Source organism: Amblyomma mixtum, chromosome 5 (genome assembly GCF_055824585.1).
Source record: "Amblyomma mixtum isolate Tamu chromosome 5, ASM5582458v1, whole genome shotgun sequence".
Lineage (NCBI taxonomy): Eukaryota > Metazoa > Arthropoda > Arachnida > Ixodida > Ixodidae > Amblyomma > Amblyomma mixtum.
Genome location: NC_143016.1, coordinates 204,683,747 through 204,696,986, shown reverse-complemented (window position 1 = coordinate 204,696,986; position 13,240 = coordinate 204,683,747). Strand labels below are relative to the sequence as shown.

The window sequence follows — 13,240 nt, the reverse complement described above, 5'->3', positions numbered from 1 at the left end:
ACAGCTCAAACAACTTATCACAACTAAAGAGATTTCAGTCTTTGGGAGTAACATTCACACCTAATGCACAGGCATATCGACCTAATTTGCTCCAAAGCACAAGCTTCCCGCATATAAAAATGCCTAATAAGATCAATTCTAGAGCATACGTACCCTGTTTGGTCACCCTATCACGTGAGTGATGTAAAAAAAACCTGAGTCTCTTCAAAAAAAGCAATAAGATTTATTTACGGCAGCAAGAGAAACTAAATGAAGCCTTTTCAGTGTTCTGCGATTCAAGTGAGAAATGGCAAATTTAATTTCAAGAAAATCGTTGTCATGACACTTACGACCAAAAACGAACCATTTAAATACACTTATAAAAACAGATCAAACAACTCATCACAAGAGATTTCAGTATCTGGGAGTAACATTCACATCTAATGCACAGGCATATGACCTAATTTGCTCCAAAGCACAAGCTTACCACATATAAAAATGCCTAATAAGATCAATTCTTGAGCATGCATGCGCTGTTTGGTCACCCTTTCATGTGCGTGATGTAAAAAAACCTGTGTCTCTTCAAAGAAAAGCAATAAGATTTATTTACGGCAGCAAGAGAAACTAAATGAAGCGTTTTCAGTGTTCTGCGATTGAAGTGAGAAATGGCAAATTTAATTTCAAGAAAATCGTTGTCATGACGCTTACGACCAAAAAAGAACCATTTAAATACACTTATAAAAACAGATCAAACAACTTATCACAAGTAAAGAGATTTCAGTATCTGGGAGTAACATTAAAACCTAATCCACAGGCATATCGACCTAATTTCCTCCAAAGCACAAGCTTACCGCATATAAAAATGCCTAATAAGACCAATTCTTGAGCATACATGCCCTGTTTGGTCACCCTATCATGTGCGTGATGTAAAAAACCTGAGTCTCTTCAAAGAAAAGCAATAAGATTTATTTACGGCAGCAAGAGAAACTAAATGAAGCGTTTTCAGTGTTCTGCGATTGAAGTGAGAAATATCAAATTTAATTTCAAGAAAATCGTTGTCATGACACTTACGACCAAAAAAGTACCATTTAAATACACTTATGAAAACAGATCAAACAACTTATCACAAGTAAAGAGATTTCAGTCTTCACATTCACACCTAATACACAGGCATATCGACCTAATTTTCTTAAACCACAAGCTTACCGCATATAAATATGCCTAATAAGACCAATTCTTGAGCATACATGCACTGTTTGGTCACCCTATCATGTGCGTGATGTAAAAAAAACCTGAGTCTCTTCAAAGAAAAGCAATAAGATTTATTTACGGCAGGAAGAGAAACTAAATGAAGCGTTTTCAGTGTTCTGTCATTCAAGTGAGAAATGGCAAATTTAATTTCAAGAAAATCGTTGTCAAGCACTTACGACCAAAAAAACCATTTAAATACACTTATAAAAACAGCTCAAACAACTTATCACAACTAAAGAGATTTCAGTCTTTGGGAGTAACATTCACACCTAATGCACAGGCATATCGACCTAATTTGCTCCAAAGCACAAGCTTCCCGCATATAAAAATGCCTAATAAGATCAATTCTAGAGCATACGTACCCTGTTTGGTCACCCTATCACGTGAGTGATGTAAAAAAAACCTGAGTCTCTTCAAAAAAAGCAATAAGATTTATTTACGGCAGCAAGAGAAACTAAATGAAGCCTTTTCAGTGTTCTGCGATTCAAGTGAGAAATGGCAAATTTAATTTCAAGAAAATCGTTGTCATGACACTTACGACCAAAAACGAACCATTTAAATACACTTATAAAAACAGATCAAACAACTCATCACAAGAGATTTCAGTATCTGGGAGTAACATTCACATCTAATGCACAGGCATATGACCTAATTTGCTTCAAAGCACAAGCTTACCACATATAAAAATGCCTAATAAGATCAATTCTTGAGCATGCATGCGCTGTTTGGTCACCCTTTCATGTGCGTGATGTAAAAAAACCTGTGTCTCTTCAAAGAAAAGCAATAAGATTTATTTACGGCAGCAAGAGAAACTAAATGAAGCGTTTTCAGTGTTCTGCGATTGAAGTGAGAAATGGCAAATTTAATTTCAAGAAAATCGCTGTCATGACACTTACGACTAAAAAAGAACCATTTAAATACACTTATAAAAACAGATCAAACAACTTATCACAAGTAAAGAGATTCCAGTATCTGGGAGTAACATTCACATCTAATCCACAGGCATATCGACCTAATTTGCTCCAAAGCACAAGCTTACCGCATATAAAAATGCCTAATAAGATCAATTCTTGAGCATACATGCCCTGTTTCGTCACCCTATCATGTGAGTGATGTAAAAAAACCTGAGTCTCTTCAGAGAAAAGCAATAAGATTTATTTACGGCAGCAAGAGAATGTAAAATAAAGCGTTTTCAGAGTTCTGCGATTGAAGTGAGAAATGGCAAATTTAATTTCAAGAAAATCGTTGTCATGACACTTACAACCAAAAAAGAACCATTTAAATACACTTATAAAAACAGATCAAACAACTTATCACAAGTAAAGAGCTTTCAGTATCTGGGAGTAATATTCACACCTAATCCAGAGGCATATCGACCTAATTTGCTCCAAAGCACAAGCTTACCGCATATAAAAATGCCTAATAAGACCAGTTCTTGATCATACATGCGCTGTTTGGTCACCCTATCATGTGCGTGATGTAAAAAAACCTGAGTCTCTTCAAAGAAAAGCAATAAGATTTATTTACGGCAGCAAGAGAATGTAAAATAAAGCGTTTTCAGTGTTCTGCGATTGAAGTGAGAAATGGCAAATTTAATTTCAAGAAAATCGTTGTCATGACACTTACGAGCAAAAAAGAACCATTTAAATACACTTATAAAAACAGATCAAACAACCTATCACAAGTAAATAGATTTCAGTATCTGGGAGTAACATTCACACCTAATCCACAGGCATATCGACTTAATTTGCTCCAAAGCACAACCTTACCGCATATAAAAATGAATAATAAGACCAATTCTTGAGCATACATGCGCTGTTTGGTCACCCTATCATGTGCGTGATGTAAAAAAACCTGAGTTTCTTCAAAGAAAACCAATAAGATTTATTTACGGCAGCAAGAGAAACTAAATGAAGCGTTTTCAGTGTTCTGCGATTGAAGTGAGAAATGGTAAATTTAATTTCAAGAAAACTGTTGTCATGACACTTACGACCAAAAAAGAACCATTTAAATACACTATAAAAACAGATCAAGCAACTTATCACAAGTAAAGAGATTTCAGTAAGGCATGTTGACGGGCTAGTTGGTTATTCATCTTGAAACTTGGGAAAAAACCCACCTAGGCGCAAATGATTTCACGACACAAAAAGAGACGAGGAGACAACGGACAGGCGCCACATTAACACGTGCAAGTGTGCACCTCGAATGAAAAAGGCGAGGATTCTGGTCAAGAGCAAATTCAAGCAGGCGAGGCTTTTATTTTAAGCCTTTCACATAAAGAAAAACGCAGCCTTGTGCGTGAGTGACACATCAGTTAGGTTGTATGCGGCGGAGTACGATTTTCTGAGCAATAATGTACGTGCTAGGCGATAAGTCAGGGCTGCGATAAGGCACGTGGTGTGTAGATGTGGGCGTTGCCTGAGACTATAAATGTATGTGTTTTTTCGCGCAATAAATAGTTGGAAGTAATGGCGCCTGTCCGTTGTCTCCTCGTCTCTTTTTGTGTCGTGAAATCATTTGCGCCTAGGTGGGTTTTTCCCAAGTTTCAAAAGAGATTTCAGTATTTGGGAGTAACATTCCCACCTAATGCACAGGCATATCGACCTAATTTGCTCCAAAGCACAAGCTTACCGCATATAAAAATGCCTAATAAGATCAATTCTTGAGCATGCATGCACTGTTTGGTCACCCTTTCATGTGCGTGATGTAAATAAACCTGTGTCTCTTCAAAGAAAAGCAATAAGATTTATTTACGGCAGCAAGAGAAGCTAAATGAAGCGTTTTCAGTGTTCTGCGATTCAAGTGAGAAATGGCAAATTTAATTTCAAGAAAATCGTTGTCATGAAACTTACGACCAAAAAAGAACCATTTAAATACACTTATAAAAACAGATCAAACAACTTATCACAAGTAAAGAGATTTCAGTATCTGGGAGTAACATTCACACCTAATCCACAGGCATTTCGACCTAATTTGCTCCAAAGCACAAGCTTACCGCATATAAAAATGCCTAATAAGACCCATTCTTGAGCATACATGCGCTGTTTGGTCACCCTATCATGTGCGTGATGTAAAAAACCTGAGTCTCTTCAAAGAAAAGCAATAAGATTTATTTACGGCAGGAACAGAAACTAAATGAAGCGTTTTCAGTGTTCTGCGATTCAAGTGAGAAATGGCAAATTTAATTTCAAGAAAATCGTTGTCATGACACTTACGACCAAAAAAAAAACATTTAAATACACTTATAAAAACAGCTCAAACAACTTATCACAAGTAAAGATATTTCAGTCTTTGGGAGTAACATTCACACCTAATGCACAGGCATATCGACCTAATTTGCTCCAAAGCACAAGCTTACCGCATATAAAATGTCTAATAAGATCAATTCTAGAGCATACATGCCCTGTTTGGTCACCCTATCATGTGAGTGATGTAATAAAAACCTGAGTCTCTTCAAAAAAAGCAATAAGATTTATTTACGGCAGCAAGAGAAACTAAATGAAGCGTTTTCAGTGTTCTGCGATTCAAGTGAGAAATGGCAAATTTAATTTCAAGAAAATCGTTGTCATGACACTTACGACCAAAAAAAACCATTTAAAAACACTTATAAAAACAGCTCAAACAACTTATCACAAGTAAAGAGATTTCAGTCTTTGGGAGTAACATTCACACCTAATGCACAGGCATATCGACCTAATTTGCTCCAAAGCACAAGCTTACCGCATATAAAATGTCTAATAAGATCAATTCTAGAGCATACATGCCCTGTTTGGTCACCCTATAATGTGAGTGATGTAATAAAAACCTGAGTCTCTTCAAAAAAAGCAATAAGATTTATTTACGGCAGCAAGAGAAACTAAATGAAGCGTTTTCAGTGTTCTGCGATTCAAGTGAGAAATGGCAAATTTAATTTCAAGAAAATCGTTGTCATGAAACTTACGACCAAAAAAGAACCATTTAAATACACTTATAAAAAGAGATCAAACAACTTATCACAAGTAAAGAGATTTCAGTATCTGGGAGTAACATTCACACCTAATCCACAGGCATATCGACCTAATTTCCTCCAAAGCACAAGCTTACCGCATATAAAAATGCCTAATAAGACCAATTCTTGAGCATACATGCCCTGTTTGGTCACCCTATCATGTGCGTGATGTAAAAAAACCTGAGTCTCTTCAAAGAAAAGCAATAAGATTTATTTACGGCAGCAAGAGAAACTAAATGAAGCGTTTTCAGTGTTCTGCGATTGAAGTGAGAAATATCAAATTTAATTTCAAGAAAATCGTTGTCATGACACTTACGACCAAAAAAGTACCATTTAAATACACTTATAAAAACAGATCAAACAACTTATCACAAGTAAAGAGATTTCAGTCTTCACATTCACACCTAATACACAGGCATATCGACCTAATTTTCTTAAACCACAAGCTTACCGCATATAAAAATGCCTAATAAGACCAATTCTTGAGCATACATGCCCTGTTTGGTCACCCTATCATGTGAGTGATGTAAAAAAACCTGAGTCTCTTCAAAAAAAGCAATAAGATTTATTTACGGCAGCAAGAGAAACTAAATGAAGCGTTTTCAGTGTTTTGCGATTCAAGTGAGAAATGGCAAATTTAATTTCAAGAATAGTGTTGTCATGACACTTACGACTAAAAACGAACCATTTAAATACACTTATAAAAACAGATCAAACAACTTATCACAAGTAAAGAGATTTCAGTATCTGGGAGTAACATTCACACCTAATCCACAGGCATATCGACCTAATTTGCTCCAAAGCACAAGCTTACCGCATATAAAAATGCCTAATAAGACCAATTCTTGAGCATACATGCGCTATTTGGTCGCCCTATCATGTGCGTGATGTAAAAAAACCTGAGTCTCTTCAAAGAAAAGCAATAAGATTTATTTACGGCAGCAAGAGAAACTAAATGAAGCGTTTTCAGTGTTCTGCGATTGAAGTGAGAAATGGCAAATTTAATTTCAAGAAAATCGTTGTCATGAAACTTACGACCAAAAACAACCATTTAAATACACTTATAAAAACAGATCAAACAACTTATCACAAGTAAAAATATTTCAGTATCTGGGAGTAACATTCACACCTAATCCACAGGCATATCGACCTAATTTGCTCCAAAGCACCCAAGCAGCACACCAACAATGGACCGACGCTGGCATAATGCTGGTCAAAACCGGCTCGAAAGTCGTACCGACGTCGGCATTGGGGCAAAAAGTTACTTTTTCCAACCTTGGCCTGATGTTCGGACCAACACTGAACCGGCATTCATGCCACTATCAGACCACTGTTCAGCCGCTCTACCAACACTGAACCGACATTCATGCCACTCTCAGACCACTGTTCAGCCACTCTACCAACACTGAACCGACATTCATGCCACTATCAGACCACTGTTCAGCCGCTCTACCAACACTGAACCGACATTCATGCCACTCTCAGACCACTGTTCAGCCGCTCTACCAACACTGAACCGACATTCACGCCGCTATTGTACCCACTTTCAGCCACTCTACCAACACTGAACCGACATTCATGCCACTATCAGACCACTGTTCAGCCGCTCTACCAACACTGAACCGACATTCATGCCGCTATTGTACCCACTTTCAGCTGCTCTACCAACACCGGCTTGACATACCACAATTAGGCCACTGTTCAGCCTTTCTGCTAACGCTTGCCCGAAGTTTATGCCATTGCATTTCCAGTTCAGCGAATATTCACATTCCAGTTAATGTTCGCATTGGGAAAGCCATGGGTTTTGGCATTGCAAAGCTGCAATCATCTCTTCTATACACATGCACAACAAAATGAGGCAACGAAAGAATCCAACTGAGAAACAATTTATTAAATAATTAGGCACCGTGGCTGGGGACGCGCAGGAGGCGGGACCTTGGGAAGGAGCCAGGGCCGCGCGGGAGGAGGATTTCTGGGAGGTGGGGGCCGCTTGGGGAAGGGAGGGCACTGTGCTGGGGGCTGAAGCACAGGGGCTCGCATTGGTTGCCAGGCCGGCAGCGGTACTTGGCAGAAACGCTTCGGCAAAACGCCTTTTGCGTCCGCCGCCACGGTCCACCGAACCTGGCAACCACTTCCTAATAAACCCCTGCGCTTCCACCACATCCGCCCCCGTTTTCTCACAGATGGCATCTGCATAAGATAAGCGTTCATTTTAGGCCAGCAGAAAAAGTTTGCTCGTTAACAGAAATCAAGATTATTTCAGCAACAGAGAAAACAGAAAAGGCCACAAGTACATGTTAACTCAAAGTGCGTGCCAAAATGAAAGGACTACAGTATCCAAATACAACTTGAGGAGAAAATCCACCTGAAAGCTCTTCTAACCAACTGTATAAAGCTGCTGCGACATCACGGTCGACCACTTTGCACTACTAACATATGGGAGCACAAATGGCTGGCAGATACAAGGCACGACTACGATCCATGACAAGAGATGGATGTGACTGATGGGAGGGCTTTCTTTGAAAGGCATCTGCTGACTCATATATCTTCAGATGCACATGGAAGAAAACTGCAGATGACTACCCCCATAAAAACAGTAACAAAATATTCACCTGTAATGAAAAAGAAAACTGGTAAAGTATCAACTGAAAAGAAGAAAAGAAAACAAAGTGCAGCAGAACCTGGTGCATGTTCTTCCACTCATCTTTTAAAATTCATTTAAAAGCTACTGCAACAACATACCTGTTGCCACCTTGCAAAACTTCAGGGCAATAAATGACCACTTGCCCTTGCGGCCATGGAGGCTGTACATCCTCTGTACAGCCACCCCCATGATGGCGGTCATTATGTTGGAGCCCACCTCCCTCAGGCCCTTGCCCCCCAGGCGGACCAGCTGCTTTCGCTGAAAAGAAACACCACAGGTGCACAAGCTATTAGGCACAAACATCAATTATAATTTCATTTAGTTTAGCAGAATCGAATAGCTAAGACAATTGTGTGACTACCTGTCAACAGCCCATGCGAGTACCTACAATCATAATGCATAATTTCTGTATGATACAATAGCTTGACTAGTTGCTACCAGCAGAAAGCACCACCACCAATATGGACATTCTTTTTTTTTCCCAGTTTACTAAGAGCAGGGAAACTTTAGCGATTAAGCAAAGGTGGCCAACTCCTACCCATTATGCTTTGCATCTTGGACATTATTATATTATAACTATAATGCTTTTTGCAGATATCTATGTGCTGGATGTGTTTTCTCTGCACAGCCGTTACGCTAAAATTGATTTGGTTTGTAGAACTTAAAGTTCCAAAGTGACTCAGGCTATGATGAGGGACACCATAGTGGAGGGCTCCGGAAGTTTCGACCACGTGGGGTCTTTAACATGCGCCACTGACATCACACTGCACACGGGCGCCTTGCTTTTCGCCTCCATGGAAAACTGGCCATCACGGCTGGGTTTGAACCTGAGTCTTTGGGTTCAGCAGTCGAGTGCCCTAACCACTGAGCCACCATGGCGGGGCTCACTACCCTGAAATTGAGCAGTCTAATTAATGCTATACAAAGGGCGCTTATTTAAATCCCCAAGCACCTGAGTAAAGCTGCGTGCTTAGCAACCACATTTAATTAAACGATGTTGCTTGTTTTTGGCAGCAGATTAAGTAATGAAATGTGCATAATGTGAGCAAAAGACAGGGAAGAGGTGGGTTAAAGCTGCCCCATTATTTGGGAAACCTAGCCGAAATTAAAGACGCGCTGAGAGAGGACCAACTTCCAGCTGTGTTCACAGCAGTTCATGCAACAGTATATTAACCGAAAGCTCAGCTTCCTGTAAAACAGACCTTACAACATCCTTAATGTTAGCTACAAAGTCCACTGCTGAACTAAATTAAAACAGCACAACAATAAATGACAAATGTAAGGAAAATGAGGGGCTCGTTATGAGACACATACGAAGAAAGGCAGCCACAGGCAACAAAAGCATAGGGGATTTTTTTTTGCTGTTGATCGATGTAAAACAATAATGTAATCACAGAAATATTTGACTGAGAAAAAAAAATTGTTGGAACCAAGTCTGTTATGCAACGACCGGCCACCGGCAGAGCTCTGGAAAACTACATCGAATGACATTGAGTGACACCATCTGAGAGCAACTGCCCCAAAAAAGCCTGTGACTGCACCGCCAAATACCAAGCTACTACAAGATGTGACAGGTGCAATGCTTCGCACAGAACCAGCATCAGTAGCTTGGTTTGCTGTTTAGCGCTCCTTCTCGCCTAAACGCTCTGATGCGACAGCAGTCTCGCAGGTGGCATTTTCTTTGCATTGCGTGGCTGAAACATGATGTGAGAACTGGCACTTGCCGTAAGCAATATTGCGAGCGCCACATGTTCAGCACTGCTACTGAGCCCAACAAATTGATAGGAGCCAAAGAGCAGATAAAGAGGGTCCCCTAACAGCTGTCCCAACACGTGATGCAGTTTTTGCAAGCTCTGCTACCGGCTGGGCATTGCGTACCACTTTTGCTTCCAACAGTAAATCTCACCACACAAGGAATCGACAGGGCGTTCCAGTGAACACTCTCAAAAATTCCTAAAGAAGCGCAAGTTCGATATGGGAAAACAATTTTTTTTTTTGGAGGAACGATCTCTCAGCAGTGGTGGACATAATTTACTGCATAACTGTGCGTGTGTACCTGCAAATATTTCTTCTATTTTGAACTCCCTATTCTTAGGAATTCCTGAAAATGTTCACTGAAACAGCCAGTGTGTATATCAGCAAGCAACTTTCATGAACAAGACATTTACATTAACAAAACACACTGTGACAGCACACTCCAGCACAACAGTAGGAATTATATCTATGAAGAGCATGTTATTCACAGAGCACGGCATGCAAATACTCTTGGAGCTCAAGATTTCTTCACAAACCTCGGAATTACATTATTCATGCAATTCGTTAGTAGGCATTCATTTTTTCCAGACACGAATTATCAGAAACATTAAATCACCAGTCCAGCAGCCACGCTGTCGTCCTGGACGGCAGCTTCCACAGTGTCCAACTCCTCGGGGGAGAATGCGGGCAGTGCAAGGGTGGGAGGCGGTGGCGAGGGGGACACTGGCCGAGTCCTCTGCTCCAGCTGCCGGTCCGACCGCAGCAGCACGTGATCCTCCAGCCTTTGTAACCGCTGCATTAAGTCGCGATGCTGCTGTCGGATCTCCAGCACCAGGCACATCAGCTTCAGCAGGGTAGCTGAAACTGAAGCAATCAACAATTTCAGTGAGAGCAGGGTTAACCTGGGCGCAATAATATCATTTGCGCACTGAGGTACAATAAAGAACAGTATGAGGCTAACAGTAGGCAGCAACACACTCTGTACTATGCTCCTAAACTTCCCCCAGTTTTTATCCTCCAGGACACTTCTAATTCATGTTCTATTCCTTGCTAGCCTAATTTAAATGCCATAAATGTCACCATGCACTGACAAACACCTAGGTGAAATGGAGCTGCTCTATGTGTGATAGCTAGCACAGAACCTGCAGCCTTGTTGTGTAAAGGACTTCTCAGTCTATGAGCTTCGCCAATTTTTACATTGCTTCATGGGCATTTCCACTGCTATTGCACCATGGCAGAGATGGCAGCAGTTAGTCGCAAGTGGATTCTTCCAGTGTCATGAGAAGCATGTGCTAATAGAAGCGAGAAAGCAGAGCAGGCCTGTGCCCTTAATATAGCATTGCACCATTTGGAAAGTATTGCTCACGGCAAAACCCACATTGGCCAAAATGCTGGAGGTAGACATCTGTTCTAACTGCAAGTGCTGGCAGGGATCAATGCATTAAAACTGCAACAAAGATAGCCCTTATGGAATTATAGCCCTTAGCTGACAAGCGAAATGCAACAAAGAGGTGGACCAAATGTTTCTTGCTAGGCACAGGAGGTCCCAAACTGTTGAGAAATAAAACAAGGTCACATTTATCTCTTACCACGCATCCATTTTGCTGCAGGCAAGACAAGACTAGGAGCCAGCTGATGTGCTCCACAAGGCAGTTAGGCTGTCCAGTTCTTTCCTAAGCAAGAGGTCCTCCTTCAGAGCATGCCATTATTGGCTGCTTATCTTCTTCAGCACCCTTTATGGGAGCTTTGTGATAGCGCAATTAATTTTTTTTCAGCACATTTCGCTGCATCCAAGGCACTGCATTGACTTCCAACCAGTAAACTTTTAAAATACTTTGAAAGACAATGAAAAATTACAATATGGGCCTTGCTGACCAACCGCGACCAAGCGACCAAATTATGCTGGTAAGGAAACAAATGCACAGAACATGGGACTACTGTGTAGAGTGCAATTCGTAGGAGTGGCTTCCTGGTGGTGATGTAGGCCGAGAGAGGCAACAGAAATGCCAGGATCCAAAAGAACCCAACAAAAGCACAACATACAGCTCTTGGGAAGGGCACACAACCACTCCACTATGAATCACAAGAGGAGAAAGCAATGGAAGTACTAGGTTGTAAATTCCAGTACCACTTCAGTTCAATACAATCGTTTTTGAGAAATACATGTGATGATTTTCAGAGTGACCCATTTTAAAGCACATAGTTTGAAACTAGAAATGTGCTCCTAGCACCGTTTCAAGAGCCACTGAGGAGAACTCCGTGCAAATATCTTCCTGAATAAGTATATTCTCTAGGTCTTTCTGGGCCTGTTGACTGCTGCTCGGCAGCAGCAGGTACAATGAGAAATTTAAAATTTGCTCTGTTTTTCTTTAAGGCAAAGAAGATCTAGCTTCTATATTTTGTTGTGTCACTTGATACTAGACAAAATAGGAGTGTAATTAAAAGGAACACAGTGAAAAGACGGGACAAGCAGCATTTGTTCTGTCCTCTCACTGTGTCCCCATGTTTGGCTTGCATTTCTCTTTTTGCACAAAAGTAAACAAAGTGAAAATCTCACCATCAACAGTCCCAGCTGTCGACCCCTCCAGCTTGCTGGGTGGCGCACTGTTTTCGTTCACGCTCTCCCCAGAGTGATTCAGTGGGGCTGGAGATGAACATGCGTCATTGATGGCAATCCAGGAAGTACAGAACACACTACTGTGTACAACCACAATGTCACATTTCTATCCTAATTGAATGCAGAAATGCTACTTCAGGATATTTTTGTAGAAGGGACAGAACAGTTGCATGGCCAGGCTGTTTTTCATACAGGTGATCTTTTTAAAACACAATAGACACAAAATTACGAAGTTCAGAAACAAATTCCTGGTTATATAGAGATGCCCCCCAGGCAATAGTAACACTTCCTTTGGCCGAAAAGATATTTTAATTTGGTTTCAATCACAGGCTGTACAAAGACGTCATAATTCAAAACCCATCAAAACCGACACCTCCATGACAAGTAGTTGACGTGACAAACAATGTCACATCATGCAGATACCTATGACACATAAAAGAACGTTGTGATCCGACTGCGGCGGCGCGTTTCGATGGAGGCGAAACGCAAGAGGTGCCCGTGTGCTGTGCGATGTCAGTGCACGTTAAAGATCCCCAGTCGGCTGAAATTATCCCAGGGCGCTACGGCACCTCCTTCTTCCTTTCTTCTCACACTCCCTCCTTTATCCCTTCTCTTATGAATGTCCACCGAAATGTGAGAGAATTACTGCACCACTTTCTTTCCTGAAAAATCAGTTTTCAATTTTTTAAATATGTGTCTATAGTACTTCAATAATTACATTTCTCATGCACCAGCATGGTGCATTGGTACCGTATTTTCCGGTGTATAAGACGCGGCTTTTTTCAAAAATCTTGCTGGTGCGTCCTATACAAGGATGCGTCTTATATGCGAATTTTTCGTTTTTTTTTTAGAGTTCAGAAATTACTCAGGTTCATGTTCAAGCCTTTTTTACCGAAAAAATATCACTAGCAATGAAGCGGTTGTAACACGGTTAATACTTCAATACGGGGACCACCGTGCGCAACTTTTTTTAGGTGAACTTTATCATGAAACGACGGGGATGACG

At 40.7% G+C, this 13,240-nt stretch overlaps 1 protein-coding gene across 1 annotated transcript; it reads right to left on the bottom strand.

Moving 5' to 3' along the window:
* Positions 1 to 6,452: 6,452 nt before the first annotated feature.
* On the bottom strand, positions 6,453 to 12,323 carry LOC149345469 (uncharacterized). The gene is made up of 4 exons (XM_089546662.1): positions 12,175 to 12,323; positions 10,234 to 10,481; positions 7,961 to 8,120; positions 6,453 to 7,408 (listed from the first exon to the last, which is right to left on the bottom strand). Exons 2-4 carry the CDS (start codon positions 10,456 to 10,458, stop codon positions 6,993 to 6,995), a joined length of 801 nt encoding a protein of 266 aa, XP_089402788.1. The 5' UTR covers positions 10,459 to 10,481; positions 12,175 to 12,323; the 3' UTR covers positions 6,453 to 6,992.
* Positions 12,324 to 13,240: the final 917 nt, after the last annotated feature.

What these genes read in the sequence shown, in the direction of transcription:
- LOC149345469 (XM_089546662.1), bottom strand. Translation starts at nt 10,458, where the DNA reads ATGTGCCTGGTGCTGGAGATCCGACAGCAGCATCGCGACTTAATGCAG. An exon ending in ACAGCGTGGCTGCTGGACTG is followed by an intron (nt 8,121 to 10,233) that starts GTGATTTAATGT and finishes GTTTCTTTTCAG; the next exon opens with CGAAAGCAGCTGGTCCGCCT. An exon ending in GTTTTGCAAGGTGGCAACAG is followed by an intron (nt 7,409 to 7,960) that starts GTATGTTGTTGC and finishes TATCTTATGCAG; the next exon opens with ATGCCATCTGTGAGAAAACG.